The sequence below is a fragment of the Pipistrellus hanaki genome, assembly GCF_964339955.1.
Source record: "Pipistrellus hanaki genome assembly, chromosome: 3".
NCBI classification, from domain to species: domain Eukaryota; kingdom Metazoa; phylum Chordata; class Mammalia; order Chiroptera; family Vespertilionidae; genus Pipistrellus; species Pipistrellus hanaki.
The window spans coordinates 52,508,939-52,534,881 of record NC_140505.1 but is presented as its reverse complement, the minus strand read 5'-3'; the positions used below and the strand labels follow the sequence as shown (position 1 = coordinate 52,534,881).

Below are 25,943 nucleotides of genomic sequence, written 5' to 3'. Positions count from 1 at the left end.
CTTTATTCCTGTTCATGGTTAGAGAAATGTAAAATCTTGTTTCCTGGCTTAAAGTCCAAGAGAGATCATTGCTTCAGGGCCCAGGGGTCTTCAAACTACAGCCCGCGGGCCACATGCGGCCCGCAGAGGAGTCTGATCCAGCCCGCCAGGTTTTTTGGGCAGTGAGCGCAGCCGAGGTGTTACAGTAGGAATTAGTAGTTCATATAGTCTGGCCCTCCAGCTCTCTGAGGGACCGTGATCTGGCCCCCAGTTTAAAAAGTTTGAGGACCCCTGCTTCAGGCCATGATTCTTACATTTATGCTTCTGTTTAAGTTATCCTGATGGAAAGATTAGGAAATACATGTAAATGTCAAGTTTTAAATTCTTATTGCTAAATAAAATTACTGAAAAAATACTTTTCTGAAAGAAAAAAATTTCTTCTGCAATCTAGTACAAGACAGTAAAAGATTATAAAACCATTACCAAATTTACTCTAATTCTGATGCTTTCCTTTTCTTTCTCTCAGATAATCTCTAACCCTTAACAATCATAGTTTAAAATTCACGGACAATGTCAAATAGATGCAAGTATGTATTAATTCTTCATTGCTGCTCAAACTTTTGCCTTTTTTTTTTTTCTTACTAGAAATATGTCTGCGTTTAGATCACCAGAAGCAACAAAAATGTATGTACTTTTCTAATTGAAGTTATGTTTTCAGAATAAAATGTATTTCTTTATATGTGTTAAAAACAAACAAAACAAAACAAAACAAAACAAAACAAAACAAAACAAAACAGGATAGACTGCCATCAGGCCAAAGTTTAATTGTAACATAATACTATTGCTTAGGCAGAGGGAAACTTCAAAGCTTCAAATATTTACTATGTGGACTTTAACAGAAAAGGTTCACTGAGCTCTACTCTTAACCAAACACCAAAGCCTAACTATTTTTTTCTTTGCTTTTTTAAAATCTAGATTTTTTATTTGTTTTGTCCCCACAGAACCATTTTATTTTTTTCTTAATCCCATGCAATTAAATCATTCTTTCACTCTATTCAAGTGCCTCTCCAAACACCCATCATATCTACAACTCAACTGAGTCATGCAATCATGGTTTTGTTAACAATCTATTTAGATGAAATATATTTTCCCTGAATGTACTATTGGCAATTGTAAATTACCCAAACTAGGTAGATTTAAAGTGTTTTGTTTTGTTTTTAATCCTCACCTGAGGGTGTGTTTATGGATTTTAGAGAGAGGAAAAGAGAGAGATAAAGAGAGGGAGAGAGAGAGAGAGAGAGAGAGAGAGAGAGAGAGAGAGAGAGAGAGAGAGAGAGAGATGTGAGAGAGACATTGATTTGAGAGAGAAACATCAGTCAGTTGACTCCCTTGGGTATTGAACCTGTGACTCAGGTATATGCCACAACCTTTTGGTGTACAGCATGATGCTCCAACCAACTGAGCCACCTGACAAGGGCCAAACTAAGTAGATTTTTGAAAACTTGATTAGTTTTAAAATTTGTATTTACATATAAAGTAATTTTCACACTGGACTGAACCTTTCAGTTGAAATAGGCCTGGGTCACTTCCATTGTTTTGAGGGTCTGTGAATATTAATGAATACTAAATAGAGATTAAAAATGGTGTGATTCTTAAATATTTTATTAAAGCAATGCTTTTAATACAAAAACATTTGAGTATAATTTTTAGTCACAATATAATTACTATATATATATATATATATATATATATATATATATATATATCCCATAGCACACCCAAATTGATTGGTCTGGATTTCAGATACACAATTAATGTCATGTAATGAATGATTTCTCATTAAATTCCCTGGGTTTTAGTTACTAAGATAAGAACCTGTCAATTTATAAAATCGATAAACTGAAGAACTTTTTATTTTTGTCCCTCCGTCTTCAAGTTAAACATTTTGTGGGGGCGAGTGGGTGGGAGTATGAGTAGGTTATAAGACCTTTAACGGTGGGTTAGAATGAAAAAGTTTCAGGAACATGAATATTTGCTCTTGTGATTCAACAGGCGACCTGGAGGTTTTGTCAGTCCGAACACCACCAGCACCCTCCCTCCCACCTCTGCTACAACCCCAGTAAAGAAAAAGAGGTATGGTGGGCTCCTTGTGTCAGCTTTTAGCCGATATTCTCTCAAGGATTCTTCTTTAATAATTACGGAACCGAATCACCTACCAGGGCCCCAGGCAGCATTCAGAAGTTGCTCTGCCCTTCCTCCTCGCCCCTCCCCTTCCCAGGGATCCGCTGCCTGGTGAATTCAGTTGTCCGCAAACTTCAGTTCACCCCTCACCCCCCAATATCCTTTTCAAACATGAGATCTTTTCTCTAGTTCCCTTAGCGCCTTGAATATCTAGATGTTGTTTTTTGACAATAGAGCCCAGATATTCACGTAACACATTTTAATAAAATCCTATGCAGGCAATGTCTTACCCTGAAATAATGACCGGTGTGGCCATAGGGGGCCAGGATCCTGAAACCAACTTGCTTGATGGTGCCTCCTCTGCTCTGTGGATGGGGCTGACCCTCCTTCTAAGCAGAGAATCAAAGACCCTGTCTCCAGACATTGATCTGTGCCTGTGTGATTGTCGCCTCCTCCTCCAACTTCTTCTGCATGGCCTCCCTCACTTGGTGCTGGTTCTGTTTATTTAACAGGCACCGAGAAGTAGCTCGGCCTCTGGCAGCAGAATAGTCTCCACCACGTAATGGTGGAAGGCATTTTACATGTTGGAGAGAACACAGTGCTAGTGCATGCCCATAATGGAAAACAAGCATTTGTGAACCTCAATGCTTTTGGCAATTTCTTGTTTTCTGTGCCTACGCGTAGGATTGTGTCTGATTCAGGGCAGGTGCAGAGTGTTTGTTGATGGAGTATTTGACTGACCTGGTGCTGCCAGGGTCCTCCTGGCTGATTCTATTTTTCCTGCAGTTGGGATTCTGTTTGTATCTGCAGAATCTCAGAGAATGTGATCATCCTTCTCTTGGACCCGAATTTTACATCGCCGCCTTGATCCTTTGTTTGTTAGAAACAGATTGTTAAGGTCAGTTAGATCAATCTCGCACCCAGCACAAGAACACTTCCTCTAACAGTCTAGGCTAGGGGTGTCGAACTCAATCAGAGAAGGGGCCAAAATCTAAAATCCAGCCTAAATCGCGGGCCGAATGGTTTACTGAACAGTCATAAACTGACAATGTTAACCAGAAATGTGAATTTAAAATGAGTGGAACAATCTTTTCCTTAACAGTGCTGTTAACCAACTCACATGCTATCAAGCAAAACAGTAATATTGGTATCAAGCAAAACAGTAATATTGGAATGTACCTAAAATGCTCATTGTTTTGTTTTCTGGCTAGATGTCTGACACTGTTTTCCCCGGATCAATGAGTCAATGTTCGGTTTTATTTCTTGGGCTGTAGCAACCCGCAAAACAGCATGGAGGTTGTCATCGGTAATGCGTGATCTGTGCTTGTTTTTGTTCAGATTCATTATTGAAAACATCTGTTCACAAAGATAGGTGCTCCCGAACATGGATAGAATACGGGTAGCATGAAGTCGGAGCTCTGGCATTGAGTCAGGGGGCAGTAGAGGGTAGAAGTCCTCAATTTCAACATCCTGAAACCTTGATTTCAGGCCACTGTCAGACTGAAGCTCAATTATCTCCATCTGAAGGTGATGGGGCACATTGTTGACATCAACTGTAAAAGGATTGGCAAGGATGTCAAAGCCTGAGTGCTGTGTTCTAAAGTCAGAGAAGTGCCGCTCAAATTCACTTAGTAAACGGCTAACTTTGGTAGCCAGCCGACTGCAAGGAAAAGTACCAGAAATAGTGGTTGAGATACTCAAACAAACGGGAAAGTGGGCAAGATTGTCCTGTTCCAGTTGGGACTTCCATAGTTGAAGTTTACGCTGGAATGCTGTGATCATGTCAGACATCTTCGTGATGACTTGTTTGCGTCCCTGCAGCTTCTGATTCAGTTGGGCGAGATGCTCGCATATGTCACACATCATAGCAAAATCACATAGCCAGGCGGGATCCGACAGTTCAGGCAAGGGCTTTCCTTTACTTTCCATGAAAAGAGCAATTTGTTCTCTGAGCTCAAAAAATCTTTTGAGGACTGCGCTCTTGCTCAGCCATCTTACTTCTGTGTGGTATGGCGGGTCTCCATGCTCTGCACCCACCTCCTGTAAAAACTGCTGGAACTGGCGATGATTCAGGCCACGTGCCCGTATAAAGTTAATAGTTTTAATGACTGTGGTCATTATGTCATTCATGTCCAGAACTTTTCCACACATAGCCTCTTGGTGGATAATGCAATGATAAGTAATCAAGGGTGTGTGGCAGTGACTTTTTTGCATTCTTTCCTTCATTAGTCCAACCAAGCCTTTCTTTTCTCCGCACATTGAAGGTGCGCCATCGGTAGTTAGCCCCACCAACTTTTCCCAGGGTAATTTAAAATTATTTATAGATTTCTCCACAGCCTCAAATATATCTCTACCAGTCGTCGTCCCATGCATGTCAGCTACATCCAAAAGTTCCTCAGTGACAGAGAGGTCGGTCTTCGTAGCACGTATAAAGATGGACAGCTGCGCTGTATCAGTGTTGTCTGTGCTTTCATCGATAGCAAGTGAAAAAGCGAGATAACTGCATGCCTGTTCGGCCAGCTGTGATGATAGATTTCCTGAGAGTTCGTGAACTCTATCTGCAATGGTGTTTCTTGACAAACTGACATTTTGAAAACTCTGTATCTGGTCTGGGCATACTTGCTCACACACTTTTAGCATGCATTGCTTCAAAAAGGCACCCTCTGAAAAACACCTTGAAGTACGGGCAATTTCTTCAGCCACTATAAAGCTTGCTTTCACTGCAGCATCATTTTTCGCTGTAGCCTTTGTAAACATTTGCTGCTGTGATTGTAGTTTGCCTTTTAGTTCTTTAACAATTTTATGCTTTTATTCCAAAGTATATTTGCCATACTTAACATTATGTTTGGTGTCAAAATGACGACGTATATTGTACTCTTTCATCACCGACACTGTCTCATAACACAATATACACACTGGTTTGCCCTCTCTAAGCACAAACATGTATTCATTTTCCCATTTGTCATTAAATTGTCTGCCTTCACCATCAACTTTTCTTTTCCTGGACATTTTGGGATCAATATTGGCAGTAAAAGATGTAGTTTATTGGAAATCTGCGTTAGAAGGAAAAAGTTGAAAACTGCACAGGGATAGCTTGATTTGGCAGATGGAGTGGAGAAAAACAAAGTCAGTCAATAAATGCCTGGCTGGGTACAGATAGCAGATTCTGTTGCGATTTTTATGCCTGCACTTTATGCCAGGAACTGGCAGCTTCTGCTGTGTATTTTTTATGCCCGCACACTCACTCTCTCCTCTGCTCTGCCACCCGCACAACCACATTGGATGCCGGACTATAGGTCACGCCTCCTGAATCTCGCGTGACTTGTTATCTATGCGCATGCGTAATAGATAGCAAGTACAGCTGCCGGCGAGGCGGCCGGCGAGATCACAAGCCTCCTATGTCACCACGCGTCATTGTGATGGAACGCAGCGGAGTGCAGTGATGACAGCGTGGTGCGGGCCACATTGCAAGGCCTGGCGGGCCGGATTTGGCCCTCGGGCCTTGTGTTTGACATGTGTGGTCTAGGCCTAACTCAGGACCCCTGGCGCCAGCGATATGCCTCTCATTTCTATGATCCACCTTTGACTAGCTATGGTGGGCAGCATCTACTACTTACACTGAGGTGAAACCTTCTTTGATTTACTCCTATCTCATCTTAGTTCCCTCCTGCGGGGTGTCTTCCAGAATTGTGTTTTGTTTTGTTTTAGAACTTCCTTTTTAACGACACAAGAAATGCTTATACTAGAACAGGCTTTCTCTTAGGTGAGGGACTGCTCTGCTTCCAGCCCAAGGTACTTTGTAAAGGCACTGGATGTACAGGGATTACCAAGAAGGAGGGGGAAGAGGAGGGGATCCAGCAGTCCTGAAATTTCTGAAGGTCCAGTTTTTAGCACTGGCTGCAACCATGGGCATCATTCACTGCTCCCTTTTCAGATGCTACATGCTTTTCAAGTTCTCACTTGCTTCGTAGAGAGGACAAAATGCAGCCCGAGTTCAGGTTGCTAAGGACAAGCTAAGCTGATCTAACCGTGCATTCCTTTTCTAAAAGACAGGCCGGCTGTTGTTCTTTTCACTGCAACCCTACGGTATTGTAGTACAAGTATTTGTGCTACAACTTTGAAGTTACCTTTTGTTTTGTTTTTTTGTTTGTTTGTTTGTTTTTAAATATATTTTTTATTGATTTTGTACAGAGAGGAAGGGAGAGAGATAGAGAGTTAGAAACATCGATGGGAGAGAGTCATCGATCAGCCACCTCTTGCACATCCCCCACTGGGGAATGCCCGCAACCAAGGTACATGTCCTTGACCGGAATCGAACCCGGGGCCCTTCAGTCCCCAAGCCGACGCTCTATCCATTGAGCCAAACCGGTTTCGGCTGAAGTTACCTTTTGACCATATTGGAAAATCAATTATTTTATCCAATTGCCTTTGCTGCCTATATCAGAAGTCTTAACAATATAGAACATTATTCTCCTTTGTAGCACATCTTCTTATCAGACACTTGGCTTTGTTTTTCTTTTAACAAAAATGATGGGTATTTAAAACACTCCTGACTGGGATAAGAAAAGAAAGCTCTCAATGTTCTAAGTCTTTCTTTTACTTTCTTTTCTCTCTCTTAGTTTTTGTTTTGTTTTAATTTTGACCTCATGACATAGATCTCTACTTAAGGGTGTTTTGGAGAGGGCAGTGATTGAAACAGACAGGGGGTTGAGAGGAAAAACAGATGTCTGATTGGTTGTTTCTTGCAGACCTTTCAGTGACCCTGCACTGAAAACCTTCAATGTCCATGTGTGATACTGGAGCTTCCCCTGTGATTTTTTTTTTATACCATCAACTTGTTTTTGCAGCAGAATTTGTTTATTTATTTATTATAGTTGGCATGTAATGTTATATTAATTTTGGGTGTATAGTATGATTAGTTTTACAACTGGCACTTTGAACTTCTGAATCTCCTTCACTTTTCGCTCATACTCCCCACCCCCTTCCCACCTGACAAGCATCAATTTGCATTCTGTATCTATGAGAGTTGTTTTTTTTTGTTTGTTTGCTTGTCTGTGTGTGTGTGTGTGTGTTGTTTTGTTTGATCGTTTATGTTGCTTTTTAAAAGACTCCACATATAAGTGAAATCATATGGTTCTTGTGTTTCTCTGCCTGACTTATTTCACTTAGCACAATACCCTCTGGGTATACCCATATTGTTGCAAATGGAAAAATTTCATTCTTTTTATGGCTGAGTAAGATTCCATTATACATATATACTACATCTTTATCCATTCATCTACAATGGAAAGCTAGCTTGCTTTTGTATGTTGGCTATTGCAAATAATGGTGCAATGAATATAGGGGTGCATATATATTTTTGAACTAGTGTTTTCAACTGCTTCCTATAAATACTCAGAAGTGAATTTGGTGGGTCATATGATAGTGATATTTTTAACATTTTGAGGGCTCTCCATGTTGTTTTTAATGGTGGCTGAACCGTTTTACATTTCCACCAACAGTGCACAAAGGAGCATCTTGGGAAAGGCCCTGGTGTAGGCAGAGGCCAGTCACCATTTGTGTGGGTTTTAGGGCTGTGTGGTAGGAGCTTTAGTGCAAGCTGAGGACAGCTGTCACTTGTGTGGAGCCTGAGGGTGTTTGGAAGAGACTGCTGTGTGAGCAGAGGCTGGCTGCTGCTTGTGTAGAGGGTCTGAAGCCTCGGGAAGAGGCTCTGGTTGGGTGAGCTGGCTGGCCAGGGCCAGACCCCAGGGAATTGTTAGAATTGGGAGATTACTGTTAGCCAGGTTAATGGAGAGTGCAGATTTTACACCCACCTGTGAAGGGACATGTGGGTAGGAGAGCTCAGCAGAGAAACAATGGAACCTGCCAGCCCTTCTGTCCTAAGAGAGAGCTTATAAACATCCTTGCCCTTGCCCTAATGTTATTCAATTGAATTATTTCTCTGTATGATCCAGGCATACTGCTGCCTCTGTGCCTCTGTGCTAGAGCTTGGAGCTAGTGAGTTTGTGTGCATACCCTTTAAGGCCAGTATCTCAGTCTCCCACAGACCTTTTCCTTTCTCAGATATAGTCCTTGCCAGATATTATGGGAACTTCGTTTCCCAGCACAGATGCCCCCAGCTGAAAAGTCCAGTGTGGAGCTCAGACTCATTGCTCCTGTAAAGCCAAGATATCCCTCTGGTTTATTAAGTGTGTGTGTGGGAACTGCCAGGACCTTGTCTCTGACCCTCTTATCTGTCTTGATGTGGCTTCTTCTTTACATCCTTCATTATAGGATCCTGTTAGGTAGTCTTCAGGTGGTTCTCAGTGAAGGTTGTTCTATAATTTAATTGTAATTTTTATGTGTTTGTGGGAGGAGGCGAACTCAGAGTTTACCCACTCTGCCACCCTGACTCTGCCTCGCGTTTTAGGAATTTAAAGCCAACTCTATGTCCTTCTACCCAAGCCCACTCTGCTCTAGGCTCTGTCACTCTTCTCTGAACATCTTCATCTTTGGTTTATATCTTAATCTTTTTGACAGAGCCCTTAGCTATCTCTACCAACTAAAATTATGCCCTAGTAATGGGAAAACATCTTTCTAATTGGCTACATATGTATTTGTATATAAGCATGTACAGGGTGTCCCCAAAATGTATACACACTTTGAATAATTATAAAGGCAGTATTTATTAAAATACATTTCATTTTCAAAATGTAATAGAATTTACGGACATTGTGTGTATACATTTTTGGGGGGAACACCCTCTATATGTATGTGTGTGTGTGTGTGTGTGTGTGTGTGTGTGTATGTGTATATAATTGAGGTTAGCATTGTTGTGGTGTTCATTTATGTTTTCAGCATCTTACTTGTCAGAATTTTCTATCAGTTTTTTAAAGCCATATTTTGAGTAGAACATAAAATTGTTATTATTTTTATTATGAAATGCAGAAAACAGAGAGAAAATGAGGTATTTTTATGAATCTACTATAAAAAGATTTAAAAAATGTTATTATTTTTCAGATTTCCTTCAGCTCTCTTTTTAAAGAAATTTCCACATTGTTTAGTGTTAAAAGACATGGGAGAGGAATTTATGTAGGGAAGTAGATAGCCTGTGTAGAGGATGGTTAGTTTCTTTGTTGTTGTTTTATTTTTTTTAAATTGTTGACAGTATTGCAGATGTTCCCCATTTTCCCCTCCTCCCCTGCCTTGCCCCCTTCACTGAACCCCTAACCCAGTGGTCGGCAAACTCGTTAGTCTACAGAGCCAAATATCAACAGTACAATGATTGAAATTTCTTTTGAGAGCCAAATTTTTTAAACTTAAATTTCTTCTAACGGCACTTCTTCAAAATAGACTCGCCCAGGCCATGGTATTTTGTGTAAGAGTCACACTCAAGGGGCCAAAGAGCCACAGTTTGCCGACCACGGCCCTACCCCATCCCAGGCCTCCACTGCGCTAGTGTCCATGCCAGCGGCTATGAATATGTGTATATATGCTCCTTGGTTAATCTCTCTTCCACCCCTAACCCTATTCCCCTTCCCCCTCCTCACTGAGATCTAGGACAGTTAATTTCTACTGCATTTATGAAATAGCCTGTATTTTATTTCTGGGGGCCTTGTAAAAAAGTCATCTCGTTGCCTTTGTTTAGTCTAATTATTTTCAGCTTTTCCTGTAGACATGTGTGTACGTGTGTGGGGGTGAGGGGTATCAGGCCTTTCAAGCACAGTGTTGATAACTGATGTCATTTCTTCACAGACAGTCCTGGTTTCCACCACCCCCTCCAGGATATAATGCCACTCCAGGCACAGGAGCAAGCAGAAGGTAAGGGAGAGGTGCCAAATGTAGTCGCTATGTAATGTGATGGGGAAAAGTGTTAGATATTGACAATGTGTAATTGTGGATGTGACAATTTTGTGAACTCTGAGTGCTGAACAAGACAATGCCCCTTGGAATGCAGCCCTGGTAGGAAATCTGACAAACTGTAAGGAGTACATAAATAGCTGTATTAGTTTGCTAAGGGCTGCCGTAACAACCTACTACAAATGGGGTGGCTTAACAAAAATGTATTATTTCATAGTTCTGGAGAATAGAAGTCCGAGGTCAAAGTGTCAGCAGGGTTGGATCCTTCTAAGGGCTGTGAGAGAGGATGTGTTCCATGCCCTTCCTTAGCTTCTGGTGGTTTCTTGACAACTTTTGCAATGCCATGTCCTAATTTGTATAACCATCATCCTGATCTGTGCTTCATTTTCACATGGTATCCTCCCTGTGTGCATGTTTGTGTCCGAATTTCCCTTTCTTATAAGGACACCAGTCATATCAGATATGGGGCCCATTCTACTCCAGGATGACCTAATCCTAACCTAACTAATTACATCTACCATGAGCCTATTTCCCAATAAGAGCACTTTCTCAGGCACTGTGCATTAGGACTTCACCATATGGATTTAACTGGTAAGAGTGGCAGAGGAGAGAACAGAGTCAAGCACCAAGCAGGGCTCCCACACGGACCCTGTATACAGGCCCACCCAGCCCAGGCCAGTGAGATGCTTGGCACATTCTCAGATCCCTGCTCAGGGGCAAGAGGGGTAAATGGTGGCAGCACACGTGAGAGGGGACCTCTGGGTGGCCACTCTGGTCCTGGCTACTGATCTAGGCTTTCTGGTCCTCAGTTCCTTCCTGATTCTGCCTGCAATCCTGGTCCCCCTACCTGGTTCAGCCTCCCCTCTCCATCCTGGCCCCAGGTGGCCCCTATGGCTTCTCAGAGACTCCCTGGCAGCCCTGTCACATGTGTTCACACGGAGGAAGGGGTGTGTGTGGCAGAAGCAGCTGTATAAATGTGGGTGCAGGGGCAAGTCCTCAGGGGTCACTTGGACAGTTTGCTGATGATGCAGATCAGGGCCTCGTTCTCATCCTTGAGGCTCTGGTTGTCAGCCTGGAGGTTGGACAGGCTCTTCAGCTCCTCTTCCAGCTCATCAACCTTGTGCTCCGGGGCCCTGCACTCAAATCTCTCCAGCTCCAGGAGGGCCGGCCTCTCTGCAAAGCACGCCTGCCTCTGTGTGGCGCACTCCAGCTCCACACTGAGCTGCGCCAGCCGCAGTGTGGTCTGGGTCAGGGCCTCACGAAGTCTCTCGTTCTCAATGTGCAGCTCTGCATAGAGCTTCCCGAAGACTCCCTCAGTCTCTTCTGATTCCGGCTGGGGTTCTGGGGTTCAAGGGGGAAGGGCTGGATTCTGGCTGATGTCTGCTGGCTTTGCCTCCTACCCGCTCCACAGGCCCTCTCCTCTCTTTGCCAACTCTGTGGTGCTCTCTGGAGGCCTGTGGTCCCTGTCCCTGCCTGTCAGGCACCTCTACTCTCTGGGCAGGGCCATTAGAATTCTCAACCCCAGGGACTTGGGGCTGCCAGGAAGGGTCCAGGCTCTGTTCAGCCCGCTCTTGATTGGGATGGGAGAGTCTGATCAGGGGCAGGCTGGCAGGGGGCGGGGGGGTATGAGGTTGGCCGGCCCCACCCCCTGATCGAGCTGGTTTGCAGGCTACAGTGGGCAGCGGCAGTTCACTGAAGGCGGGTGGGAGCTCCTGAGGCCTGCAGGAGGCGGGAGGGAGAGGCAGGAGTGAGCCACTGCTGTGGGAGGCAGGAGTGAGCTGCCGCTGCCCACAGGAGGTGGGAGGGAGCTGCCACTACCTGTGGGATTCAGGGGGAGGGACCAAGAGGTCAGCAGTTCAGCCCACTTGCCAGTCAATGCCACCTTATGGTGACCAGTTGTTTGGTTGTTTCGGGCACATTGTTCCTTGCTATCTATCTATCTATCTATCTATCTATCTATCTAGATAGCAAGAGGACATAGCAAGGGGATATAACATTAGTGAACATGCTGAATAATCACAACTTGGAATTACATCCACCTTTTGTTAAAATATTCTTTTAAAAAAGCCTACTCATTATTAGGTGACTTCCAATTATATGAACTGTCAAATATGAATTATATTTCTAGTTTAAAACCTTCTTTCCCCTTGTTTAGATATTTCTCTATGAGTGATACTTGGCTACCTAAGTGGGAAAAGTTTTAACTAGGAGTTTTACTAGCTGTTATTACTTCCCGAGTATTATAAAATCCATCAACTTTTTGTCTTGATAGAGAATCACTGGCACTTAGAAATATATATACTACTTATTTCCAAAATAAATTAGTACTTTTGTCTTCTATTTAGTATTCCAATATTAATGTAAATTATTATTATAATAAGCAACTGGTTATATAACTGTGCAAAAATGTGGAAGGATTATTCATGAGTTAACATCTCATGTTCTCAATGCGCATTGAGCTGTGGATCTATGCACAGAACTGGCAGATCTTGGCTGTGTGCCCTTACAATGAATGCTTGCTGAATGTGATTTACATGGAATATAAAGTGCTCCTATTTCTGATTCCTGGCTCAGGTCCACAGCACCAGAACTAAGGAAAAGAGAAGATTATTGGACTCGGTTGATCAGTTTAGATATTCATTCCTTTTATAGAGCACAGATTATTAATATAATGGCTAAACTAAAAGACTTTTCTGTGAGGAGTAGAGCTAATGCCATGCCAAGCTTTCCGGGAGAAGAAGAGAGTAATAACAACACAGCAATGCCTCTTATTTCTAAAGTGCTTTTCTTTGGAAGAGCTCAAACGAAAGCTTCTGTTTCTCACCTTTAATGCCAGGACATTCCCAGGGCTGAGAAATAGTCTTTTTAGTAAAAGCTGAAAAATAGAAGCAATTATTAAATGATGAAAGAAAGCAAAAGCTTCAAAAGAGACCTTTGTTCTCAGAAGAGCCCAAAGAAAATGAAAATAGGTCAAACACAGATTAAAAATATGCTTTTTTCTAAATTCTCACCTAAGGATAAGTTGTTTTTTTAAAACTGATTTTAGAGAGAGGGGGGGAGCTAAAGGGAGAGGGAAAAGGAGAGGAGAGGGAGATAGAAACATTGTTTGGCTGTCTCCCATACATGCCATGACTGAGGATCAAACCCACAACCTAAGTATGTACTCTGACTTGGATTCAAACCCAAAACCTTTTAGTGTATAGGATGTTCCAACCAATTGAGCCACCTGGCCAGAGCAAAAATGTGATTTTTAATATTAGCTAATAGCTCAATGTTAACCTTATTTTCTTTCATCCTTCACTTATATACTGGTTTCCTTCTCCCTTTTCTCTCCCCTCCCATCTTCTGCAAAGGAATTTTCCCTTAATACTGACACTCACTGTCTTTTCTGTTCTTCATTTTGTGAACCTTCATTTTCTTTTCATCACATTATCTTTATCAGAGATTTCGTTTCTCCCACACGTCCCTGTTTGTGTAGCACATGTGAAAAAGACCATCATACTCTGCAATCATTATAGAGATTAGCATTTTTACTGAACTTTTTGTTGTTGTTTGTTCTCAACCGAGGATATTTTTTCCCATCGATTTTTAGAGAGTGTGGAAGGAAGGGAGGGGACAGAGAAAGAAAGAGGAACATCAAATGAGAGAGACACATGGATTGGTTGCCTCCTGCACATGCTCACCAAAGTAGGGAATGGAGCCTCCAACCGAAGTATGTGCTTTTGACCAGGAATGGAACCCTGAAGCCTTTTGTATACAGGCCAACGCTCTGACCACTGAGCACACTGGCCAGGGCACTGAATTTTTTTAACCCTTGACCTTTCTGTGGCCTTTGAAACCATGGTCCACTCCATCCCTTCTTTGTTCCTTTTTTGACTTATATAGTGTGGAACAATCACATTTAGTTGTGTTTGGATTCAAACTTCTGTTGGCATTGTGTTTGGATAAAAATCTATCACAGGCATGATACAAACTGCACCTAAAAGGTCTCAAGCTTTTTTTTTTTTATAGACAGAAGAAAATATAAATAATATTTATATTTATATATTTACCTATACCTGTGACTACATAAGTCTGTGCTTATGGCTATATTATTTTTACATCTACATCTAATTCTATATATTCAGTTAATATAAGGCTAGTGAAGTCAACTAGAACTTAAATGAAAATATTAAATTTTCTAAAATAACCGTAAATTTTAGCCAAAAAAAAGCAATTTCCTAAAATAAGTATCATTTTATTGAATGATATCCATTAGTTTTTCAATGAAATGGTCAAGAGCTGTGTGATCAAATAAAATTCTGGAGTTAAGAATTAAATATCTGTGAAAGCTTCTTGCCCCCCTTTTGATAAAACAAGATTAAAGAGATAAGTTGTAATTCACGTCAGCGAGACACAGCATATAAAGTTTGGAACTTAAATGAAACCTCTATTATCTGATTTCTAAAGCTGCTCCTTAGTCATCAGGAGATAAATGTTCTCTGACCTCCTCTTCCTTCTCTTGCTGAGAAGGGAAACAATCAGCATAGTGTTTGGAATGACCAACCTATGCCAACACTATTGTTTTCTCTGAAATCTATCTAAGGCCATCAGAACCTATAATTTTTTTCATTTTAATAAAGACTGAAACAAGATCTTAGCTGTTCTTCATTACATTCATCTGTCTCTCTGATCAAACCCCTGCTTCACTGTTTTTCTCCCCTTTCCATGTCCTTTCATCTTAAAATAATGTTCCTGAAATTTAATAGCCCTATCTTACAAAAAAAAGTGAAAAACCATGAAGTTCTCAGAATTGTTAATGATACTTTCCATCTCCATTTTCTGGTTCCTGTCATGATTAGTTCATGAAAATAGCTCTCCCAGGTCAATAGTGATCTTGATGATAAATTCTTTTTGACCTCTCAGTCCCTATGACTCCTTGTCCTTTCAAAAGGCACCACTGGCCATTCCTACCTTTATGAAGTCTCTCTCCTTGTTCTTTGAGAAATATCCCCCTCTTCACCACCAACACACTCTCCTGAGTTTTAGTTCTCTAGCCATTCTTTCTCAGGCTCCTTTACTGCCCCATCATCCTCTGCCAAGGATGACATGTTGATCTTCCTAAAGGTTCCAAGTTGTTCTTCTCTTCTGAGTCTGTGCCCTATCCTTCCACAGCATCTTCCATGCCCAGGGCTCTAATGGACACTTGTTTGCTCTCAACTCTATCATTTAAGTCCATTCCATACCTATCTGAGTTACCTTTGGTGACCACCTGCCTACTCAATGCCTTCACTTCAATATCTGAAAAGCACTGCGAACTCAACATGCTCAGAATGAAATTCACAATTTTCCACACCAACCTGGTTCTCTATGTCAACCAGGTAGCACCACTGAAAATTTGCAGCTATTTTTTTACACCTTTCCATTCTTAAACACCAATGTTCAACCCACCAGCAAGTCCCTTCAATTGACTTCTGAATGCCTCTTGAATCTATATACCTCTTTTCATTTCTATCATCATGTCACTCCTGGATCACAACTGCAGCTACCTAAGTATTCTCCCTTCTTCACACCGATACACACTTCCCTAATCTCTTCTTTACACAGTTGCCAGAGTGATTTTATATGTGTGTGTGTGTATATATATATATATATATATATATTTAATTGGAACATATTATATAAATATATTGGAACATAAATATATATATATTTAATTGGAACATATCACACTCCTAAGTAAAAATTGTGACCTTTATCATTCTTAGAATAAGGATACAAATCCGTAGCGTTGACTGCCAGCTCAGACCCTCATAACTCCCCTGTGCTCTCTGTTCTAACCTTTCATAGACCCTTCACACATAAGGCTTCCTCTGCTGGGAATGTAAGAGGGTCAGTTGAGCTCTTGTGGCCATATTTTAATCTGATTCAAAAATGTCACTCAGACTTATCTCTGTTGTGTTCTCTCTGCTCTGCACTAACTCAGGCATAAGTGATATCAGCTTCTTTTCCTTGGTTTGTCCAAATACCACTTGCATAAGTTTTTAATAAGATTTTAATGTGCGATGGCGGGAGTGGTAGTAATGCATTGTAGAAGCCCAGAACAAACTATGTAAAATGTTACATTACAAATTCCTATTTGTAAGTTCCTTGGCCACCCCTGCTATTGGTCCTTTCTCATTGGCTGACATTATCTCTGTAGGCATGACCCTGTTGCTAGTCGCTCAGCAGCCCCTCACTTCTTCTTTCTTCCATCTCTCTTTTCCTCATTTTCCTCTTCCTCTCTTCTTCTCCTTCCCCCTCACCTATTCGATAATTCCTTCAAATTACTTATGCCAGGTAGTTTAGGTCTCTGTATCTGTGCCAGACTATCCTCATAGAAGCTTATCCTCATAACTAAACATAATGTTATACTCACTCTTTGGGAAGCACTCTATTTTTAAAGCTGCCTTTAAAAATAAAATTATTTTTCATGTCCCATCAATATAAACATCCAGTCACACACACTTAAAATGTCAAAACTGTCATCGACCTCTCTGTCTCCCTTACTACCTTTATTCAGTCGTTGCAGTTCCAGGGAAATGCTGATCAAGGAAAAAGATGTGACCACCTGGTGGCAGTAGCACACTGTAGGCTTCATTCTGATGGTACTTTGACAGGTTGTCATGGGGAGGAAGTGATTGACAGCATGAGACTTGGGGGTGGGTGGTGTTGGTCAGAGATGAGGCTTACATGTCTAGGTGATCCCACTTAGCAACATAGTGGGAGCTTCAAAGGGTAAGAGCAGCTTGGGGTCTTTTATAACTCCAAAATTTGGATAATATATGGTTGTACAAGTAACCATAACAGAAGATCAACTGTGGGATCATGAAAAAAGCATCAACATTTTTTGGGAACTCTGATGTGGTAAGAAGAGCTTCTAATAAGGGATTCAGAAAAAGGTCCTGAAAGAAGTGGGATTGAGGAGAGGCAGGAGAGAAATTACACAATGCTAGGCTTTCAATCCCAGGATGATTTTAAACATAGTGGTGTCACCAATCAGTGTAGGAAGAAATAGGAGCATAATGAGAAGTACACAGTTGGTCTTATGAAGCTGCATGTGTGTTGAGTTTAGCAGGTAGAGCCTGGGATACTGGAAGGATATATTTGTAGAGATAATTTCCAAGCAGTGAGAAATGGGAGAGATGCTCAGACAAGAGGTTGGCCAGATTTGATTTGGGAATGAGCCCCAAATTTTAAATATGGTATCTTCAGAGTGAAATTACCTATGGATAAAATATTAAAGGGGAAGAGAATGAAAGTTGAACATTGATATGTGTCTATACAAGGGGTGGTAGAGGAGGAACCAGAAAATGAGACCTTAACTATTGCAAGTATGTGGTAAAGGTGCAGTGCAATGAGAGGCAGCCAAAACCAGCCCATTCTTCACATTTTCACTTCCTCTACACAGCTTTCTCAGTCCAAGGGGTGCTCTTTGTAATCTGAACTCAGAAAGCTTATGGTCTGCAATCCATCGTGGATGACCTTTAAACATTACTTACTGTTGGGGCATATTCATTGACTAGATAGCATCATCTTATATAATCCTTTAACTCATCAATAAATTTGTCAATAGTAATTTCTTAATAAGTACATAGTGATTAACCACTTTTAATATTTCTTAGTATATACAAGATAAGGAATTTCCCTCAACTCATTATCAGAGTTGTCTTGATTCTATGTGCTTAAGTTATGATGTCTGTTTAAACTAGCTCTTGCCCTGATCGATTTGGCTCCATGGTTAGAGCGGTGGCCCACAGAACAAAGGGTCATGGGCTCAATTCCTGGTCAAGGGCATGTACCTCAGTTGCAGGTTTGATCCCACTCAGTCAAGGAATGAGTGGGAGGCAACCAATTAATGTGTATCTCTCACATTAATGTTTCTCTCTCTCTCTCTCTCTCTCTCTCTCTCTCTCTCTCTCTCTCTCTCTCTCTCTCTCTCTCCCTCCCTCCCTCTCTTCCTCCCTCTCCCTCCCTCCTTCCCTCCTTCTTTTCTTCCTCCTTCTCTCTACCTTCCACTCTGTCTAGAAATCAATGGAAAAATATCCTCAAGTGAGAATTAAAAAAAGATAATAATAGAATAAACATAGCTCTCTCTTTCTTCCCCAAAACTTATTGAGCTCCAACTGTGTACTAAAAAAGACCTTTGCTAGTATTCAGGAGTGCAGAGATGTGTAAACCCAGTCCCTATTTCAAGAAATTCAAAGCCCATGGGGAAGTCAGTTTGAGCCAGGAGTGCTAAACATGAAGCCTGTCCCCAGCTGAGTGGCTGTTTGGAGGTATGATAAGCACAAAGGCTGACACAGCCACAGAATATGTGGCAGCACAGGGAGGAAGGCAATGAAGGATGTGTTTGAGGTACAGTAGGGTCCAAAGAGAAGATGCCTGAGGTAAACCTTAAAGAATGGATAAGAGTAAGCCTGGTGCAGAGGTGAGGAGAGGACAGAGCTCTTCCAAGCAGCAAGGAGAGAAGGAGCAGATTCTAATGTCAGAATGCATGCTGTGATATGTGTGTATGCGTGCATGCATGTGTCTATTTGTGTGTGCAGAACTACGGGATTTCTATCCAGGACACCTTCTCTGCATTCATCCTTTATCCGTTGTATTTAGTAGCAGCAGGAAATCTGATAGTTTCAAATATGATGTCATTTGGAACAATGTTATTTAGTATAAGAAATTATGGAGACATACTCATTTATAATTTGTGATAAGGTCCGGTACCTTTTCAGAATATAATTTCTGTTTTAAGAGTTGATGCTTTGCTGTTATGTAATTTCAGCTCTGACTATGCACTAGAGATTGTGAAATGTATATAAAAGAAAACACAAATATAATCATTGTGCAAAATTATTAGAAGGCCAGAGCCAATGAGAGTTGTTCCTTTTTCACTTCATTTGGAGATTTATTAAAAGGCCAGACATCAAAACTGTTTGTCACTAATCATTAGTATATGCCCTAACTTTCAAGTTTCTAAACCTTTTCTCACCTTCCAGTCCTTCAGGAGTGATAATATTTGCCAGGCTTGATCCAATAGAATGGATAGTAGGTGCCTTTTGTGAGAAATGCTTAGTTGCATCACAATGAAATATGGAAACAAGATTTCTGGAAAGTTGATGTTGAAGTTGCTTCTGATTTCAGAACCTACCTTTCAATATTAGTATTCTGTTTATAGAAAATCCAGTGCTTCTGATGATGCACTTAGGTGACTTAGAGACTCAGTGGTTAAATGCCACATGAAGCTCTTGGAAGTTAAATTGAGGTAGTTGCTCACCAGGCAGCATGAATGTTTATGACTGTTACCCAATGTTTAATGATTCAGAATTAACACAAAAGCCATCACCACCAGGAACAACAAAACAACAATGTGGTTGTTTTTTTTCTTTTCTTCTTTTTTTTCTGAAATAATTTTCAAAGACAGAACAAAATACGCAATATCTGGTAAAACAAATCATGGAGAAACACCTAGGAAAATGACCATATAGTTAAATGCTTGCTTGCTATGTTCTTTCACACTTTTTCATCCAGATCTGTTTTAACCTCTTTTCCTTCAGTGGTTTTTAGTTTTTGTTAGCTGATTGGTAGATTTTGGGGGGGAAAAATCATGATTGAGAAGTGTGTTGCCATGGCAACCTTGCACTACAGTTATATATATATATATATATATATATATATATATATATATATATATATATATATATATTGTCTGTTACTATAAATGGTAAAATATAAGCTATCTAATTATGCTGCAATGTTTTTAACTCCTTGGGAACCAAACCTCCACAAAGTTTGCTGTCATACTAAATAGAAACAATATATTGTACTTTTACCTCAACAAAAATGTGTACATTAACTAGAATCTGCTTTGTAAAAATGAAGATTCTAATGCACTCAGTAAAATGTCTAAGTGCAGTGATTTTAAAACCTTATTTGAATGCCTAAAATGCCCATTCAAAACCTTAAAACACACACACACATTCAACGTTATCCTGAGTTAAGGGGTATTATTGTTAGAAGTGTTGTTCAAATAAAATGAGGAGGAAGCGGATTCACAATGTGGAATGAAGGTCTGAATCTTTAGCAATCAGCTGCTTTTTCCTCAGTCCTGTGGGATCAACATAGACAGCCTCTGACCTCCTGACACTAGTTTTAATTAACTCATACATTCAAACAGCAACAAACAGAAAATATCCCTGTTTCCTCTCAACCCAGATTCCCACTGCCCCTCCATCCTTTAGAGCCTGGGCTGTCTCTGCCTTGACAGGGGAGCCCCTTGAAGTATGACAAAGGAGGGAGCCTTCAGGTTCAGAAGCAGGGGCAAAGAAGAAGCTGTGAAAATCAAGATTCCTTGGGGCAAGCTCTCTGTTCCAAACATCACCCTTCAAACTAAAACTCCCTCTGCCCCAGCCATAAAACCAAATTATTCCATTAAAAAAAAAATTATTTCATCATTTAGTATTGCCTAAAGGTTATCAGCTATAGGTTATAAGTCTCACCTCAGTTAATAGCATGAACACCTGACAGGCTAAAGGGCTGTCTATGGTAATTCAAATCTTAGTGTCAATAACATAAATCAGAGGTTTTTCCTGCTAAAACTGGGAAGAATTGGAGCACATTGAGGCACTAGTAGTTTTGATTTTGTGGAGAGCAGATGGCTTTGGAGCAAGTAGACCCTGGGAGGTAGGGAAGCTTGGAGGTGGGTGGCAGGAGCGTACTGTGACATAGGACATTACTTCCACAAGCCTTGGGGAGGACAGTGGTAATACCAGGTTGGGGGGCGGAATGCAAGGACCAATGTTTTATTTAGGACTGTCCTCATAACTTGTCAAACGGAGGGCTCTTCTCCCTCTTGGGCATGTACAGAATGCCATGTAAGTGGAATCACATAGTATATAGAATCTTTTGAATCTTCCTTTTTTCACATAGCATAATACATGTGAGATTCATCCATGCTGTTGCATGTATTAATAGTTCATTCCTTTTTGTTGGTAAATAGTATTCCCGTGTATGGAGATACAAAGTTCATTTATTTATTCACCAGTTGAAAGACATATATATATATATATATATATATATATATATCCCAAAAGATGCTTTAAATATTCACATACAGGTCTTCATATGACCATGTGTATTTATTTCTCTTGAATAAATGTCTATAGGTGGGATTGCTAGGTCATATAGTGAGTATGTATTTAATTTTATGAGAAGCTGCCAAACACTTTTTAAAGTGGCTGCACCATTTTTGCATTCCCACAAGCAATGTATGGGAGTTCATGTTTTCCACTTTCTAAGCATTTCTTAATATTGTCAACTTAAAAAACATATTAGCCATTCAAATAGGTGTGTAGTGTATCTCAGTGGTTTAAATTTGCATTTTCCTAGAGACTAGTGATGTTGGACATCTTCATGTGCTTATTTGTCATGTATACATCTTCTTTGGTGAAATGTCTGTTCAAATTATTTATCTAATTTTTGATTGGTAGTTAGTTTACTTCTTGTTTACTTTTGAGATTTTTTTTTTTTAAAAGGCGTTCTGTTTACAAGTTCTTTGTCAGATATGTGATTAAAAAAATTTCCCCCCCAGTGTGTGGCATGTATTTTTCATCCTCTTAATGTCTTTTGCAAAGTTTTTAGTTTAATGAAGTCCAATTTATCAAGTTGTGTTTTTTTTTAAGTGAATTATACTTTTGGTACTGCATCTAAGAACGCTTTGCCTACCCCCTGGTCACAAATATTTTTCTTCTAAAAGTGGTATAGTTGTATGTTTTATATGTAAGTCTATGACTCATTTCTAATAGACTCATTTTGAATGCTGAAAATGCTTATAATTTCACCTGATAATTGTTGAACTGTTCTTACTATGTCTTTGAGAAAAACTTTTAAGGACCAAAAGATGCTATGACTTCACCAAGACTTGAAATTTTCTCTCTTTGTATCTACTGACCACCTAAAAGGGTTATTAATGTTCTTATAGATCCAACATAAATTATACTAATTAAGATTTTATGAACCACAACAGCATCCATATACATTAGGAAAGTGCAGTAGACAATGTGCAAGGTGCTTGGTCTACAGCAAGTACTTGGGGCACCGTGGAACTGAGAACTCCTTATAATAACTCTGCCTTCCCATAGTTGTGTAATGGGTTGAAGCCATAGCTCTGGGCCATCTTTTCCTTTTATGAATAAACTAGAGGCCTGGTACATGTTGCTGGAACTCATTAAATATAAGTTCCATCTCTTTTATCATCATTGGACTAAGAAATAAAATTTGTGGGATACAAAAGCCGGACATAATGAAAAGTGAAAATGAAATTCATAATTAAATATTAGAGTCAATTGTTCTAGTTTCAACCTAGACCTATGCTGCAATAATAGAAATATTCTCCACAAAGTCAGTTTTGAGCAGAAGTCACAGAGCTAAGCTGATTATTAAAAACAAGCAAACACAATAACAACACTATGAGAAGATATGATCTTTGCAGTAGCACATGAAAAAGAAGTGATAGGAATAGCTTTACAATGTTATTTCTATTAGCTCTCATCCTTGCACTACTATCTGCAAGTTTTCACATGCTTCTTGTGAGTGCTGCCATTTTATCCCTGAAAGTTATTCATTACAGTTATAGCCTCTAATGTGTTAGCATTAGTCCTGCAAAGGTCTTGTGGGACTGAGGGAAAGACAGAGGGAAGAGCCAGGGTCAATTAATCCAAGCTTAAACATATGTCTCAAAGTGGTATTCAAACAGGATCATTCTACATGAATGTCTCTTGTTTCCTTCTCTTCAAAACGTTCTAGGTTCTAGCTTCCTGTTTTGCTCTTGTATTTTAATCCCCTTGCTTAGCATCACCTCGAGCTCCTGGCATGGCTTGAATGATTTCTCTCATTTCCCCGGATGGCTAGGGTCCTATCATCTGGGACTGTCATTGCAGAGATGCAAATGACACCTTCTTTGAAATGAATTGAAGTCAATGTGGCATTGCCTAGCCCCTGCCCAGCAGGGGTGTAAATGCATTACCCTCGGAAATATGCTCCCCAACTTTTCTTGGCTTTGGCAACTCTACGCCCACCTTTTCTTTTCTTTCCTGGGTATGCTCCAAACCATCTCCACACATCTCTGCCTCCCAGACACACCCAATCAGTATTTTCCCGCCTTTTGGGGGCCTTAGCCATTCCAAACCGGAAGAAATTTGGCTTTTCATCAATGAGTTCTGGCATAAACACTGTTTGGCATCATCCTTTTTTAATCCTCGTTTTCATCTTGTCACCCTCTCCTGCCTATTCTCAGATATCCAGTGCCCTGTGCAGATCCATGATTACCCAGAACTGACTACCTTCATACCCCTATCCTTTACCCCTGGGAGAAAAACATATAATTAGCTAATCCACACAGATACAATAAAGACACACGAACATGTGAGTGATATCAAATTATCCCCCAAATGGGGATATTTTTTGAGAAGATGATGGCAACACTAGTAAATTACTATCTAATTATAAACTCTAACTCTGAGCCACAATAGGAGACCATTTTTATGTAAATAGGTTTTCCCAGCGTATCATGTAACACAAAAAACTCAGCTGAACACCTGGCACCTACTAGGTACACAGGTGTGGAATCAACAATGGACTTCTTCTGTGGTGCAGCTGAACTTGAAGATTTTGAAAGTTTCAGACCCCGCTTCAAGTACCCATTTCCTTCTTTACCAAATAGAAACTCATCTAATTGCTCCTCTCACTTATTTCACACATCTTTATTGGACACCCATGTCATACACAATTCTAGTACTTGAGATACAACTATCCTTTTAGGAGCTTACAGTCCAGTGTGAAGACAGAAAATTATGTGTAATCCAAAACATCATGATATGTTCTGTGAAGAGGGTGCGCTTTGAGAAACACAGGAATGTTCCCAACACAGTGTTGGGTACCTCTAGAGACAGTAACGCACAAGCCAAAGTCTGAATGGCAAGGAGGAGGTATCCAGGTGAAAGGGAGGAGGCAATACTCCAGAGAGGATCCAGAATATGGTGATGTGTGTGTGTAGGGGTGAGGGGGATAGGAAATGCAAGTAATTGGCACAGGTTCAGTTAGGGGTTCCTGTGGGGTAAAAACAAAGACCATAGCACTAGGCACTTCTTGAGCACTTAACAGTCAGGCAGTGCTCTAATGGGTTCATGCCCTTCTCCTGGCTTCAGTGCCACCATCCACATGAGAGTCAGGAAACCCACCATGCTCCACTCTCTGCTGCTCACTGCCCATCACCCAGTCTCACTACCACACTCTGGGAGAAAGCTCTGGGACTAATTCATCTATGTCTGCCAACCTTGTTAACATCATCATGATCTCCCAAATCCTTCCACAGTGCCTCATGGATGTGCCATCCAGTATCATCAAAACTTGCTGCTCTTTAACCTACTCTCTGACTGAATGATCTCTCACTTCTTTGTTGGGTTCTCCTAGAGGACCCTGTTCCCACAGCCTTCCTCTCAGGAAGGACTGTTTTCCTCCTAACCCCACACATCATGGGGCTCTGTTTGCTCCTTGTTGCTACTTCCTATCAATTTTAACTCCCTCCTCCTTTGCACGCCTCATCTTCTTTGAGCCATGCCATTGTGCACTTCTCTTCCTCATTGGAATTACCTGAAGGTCTCTGGATCACTCTTTTCACTCCTTGAAGATTTTTGTCACCAGGCTCATTGTCTCTCCAATGCCTCCTATCAGAATGCTTGGTGATTTCAAAACCTATGAAGAGGATCTTTTCCCAACATGGCCTTTCATTTTCTTGACCCCTCCAATGATCTTGTCTTTGAACATACCTGAGCCACCCATAGGTATTGCTCTTGTAGGTAACCACACACAGTATAAAATTTCAAATTCAAAGCTTTCTCTCTCTGGCTTCCACTTTCTGTCTGTCCAGCTCCCACGCCTCCAGTTTTCTGATTCCAGAAATTTCTCACCCCCACCACAACCATCAATCCATTAATTTTATTATCCTTTCACAGTTTATTATCCTCTCTTCCCCTCTCTCCATATCCATATTTCCCTCCATGTCAATCTCATGGTCCCTCGTTGTAATCTCTTCTACGTGTGCCCCTCCCCTCCCTTGCTACTATTCTTTTGATGTATTTACTTGGATAAATTCTAAACTTAGTTGAATTCAACTCTCGGTATATTCTCCCAAAGCAACTTAATATGGCAAGATAAAACAATGTTAACTAGCCTTATTTTAATTCTATGAGTACCAACCTTAAGTGAGCCACTGGCGCTGCCCAAGGAGCATTAAGAGGCAGTATGGGTTGGGGAGGGCTCCTGGAGCCAGATTTTCTGCGCCATCATTTTTTGCACCATTAACTGTAGCCTCTTCATTGGATCATTCCCATCATCATGTCTACCTACTCTAGTAACCTTCCTTGACCTTCATGTAGCTATGTATCTTTTCTCTCTTCACTGTGAAACACCTCAATGTCACTACTTCCCATTTTCTCTTAAATCCACTCCTATAATGTTTCTTCACCACTGCTCCATCAAAACTGCTATTATCAGAGTTACCAATGACCATTATATTGCCAAAACCATGCTAACAAACAGTCCTTGTTTTGTTTGATTTATCAATGGCATTTGGCATGGCCAGTTACTCCTTGGAACTCTTACTCCTTGTTAACATCTGCACCCTCACATTTCTCCCAACACTCTTTTGCTGTTTTCTTCTCATATTCTTGACATCTAAAAATATTGCAGGGTCCAGGGCTCAACTCTTGCCCACTTTTCATTTCTACTTACACTGACCCTTGGTGACTTCATCCAGTTTCAAGTATTAAACATTACCTGTAATTTGATCATGCCCATATTTATATGCTCTTCCATGGATGTTCTCGTGGCTCATTTATCACTTCCTTTAGGTCTTGGCTCAAATTTTACTTCAC

The 25,943-nt window shown here is 40.7% G+C and overlaps 1 protein-coding gene across 3 annotated transcripts in view; it reads left to right on the top strand.

The window, feature by feature from the left end:
• SCEL (sciellin) overlaps nt 1-25,943 on the top strand; it is a 110,616-nt gene that overhangs the window by 31,576 nt on the left and 53,097 nt on the right. For all 3 annotated transcript variants that reach the window (XM_084877119.1, XM_084877120.1, XM_084877121.1), the window contains 3 exons: nt 625-663; nt 2,032-2,112; nt 9,895-9,960. In XM_084877119.1, the coding sequence (XP_084733245.1) occupies nt 625-663; nt 2,032-2,112; nt 9,895-9,960 (186 nt within the window). The remainder of the gene's footprint in view (nt 1-624; nt 664-2,031; nt 2,113-9,894; nt 9,961-25,943) is intronic.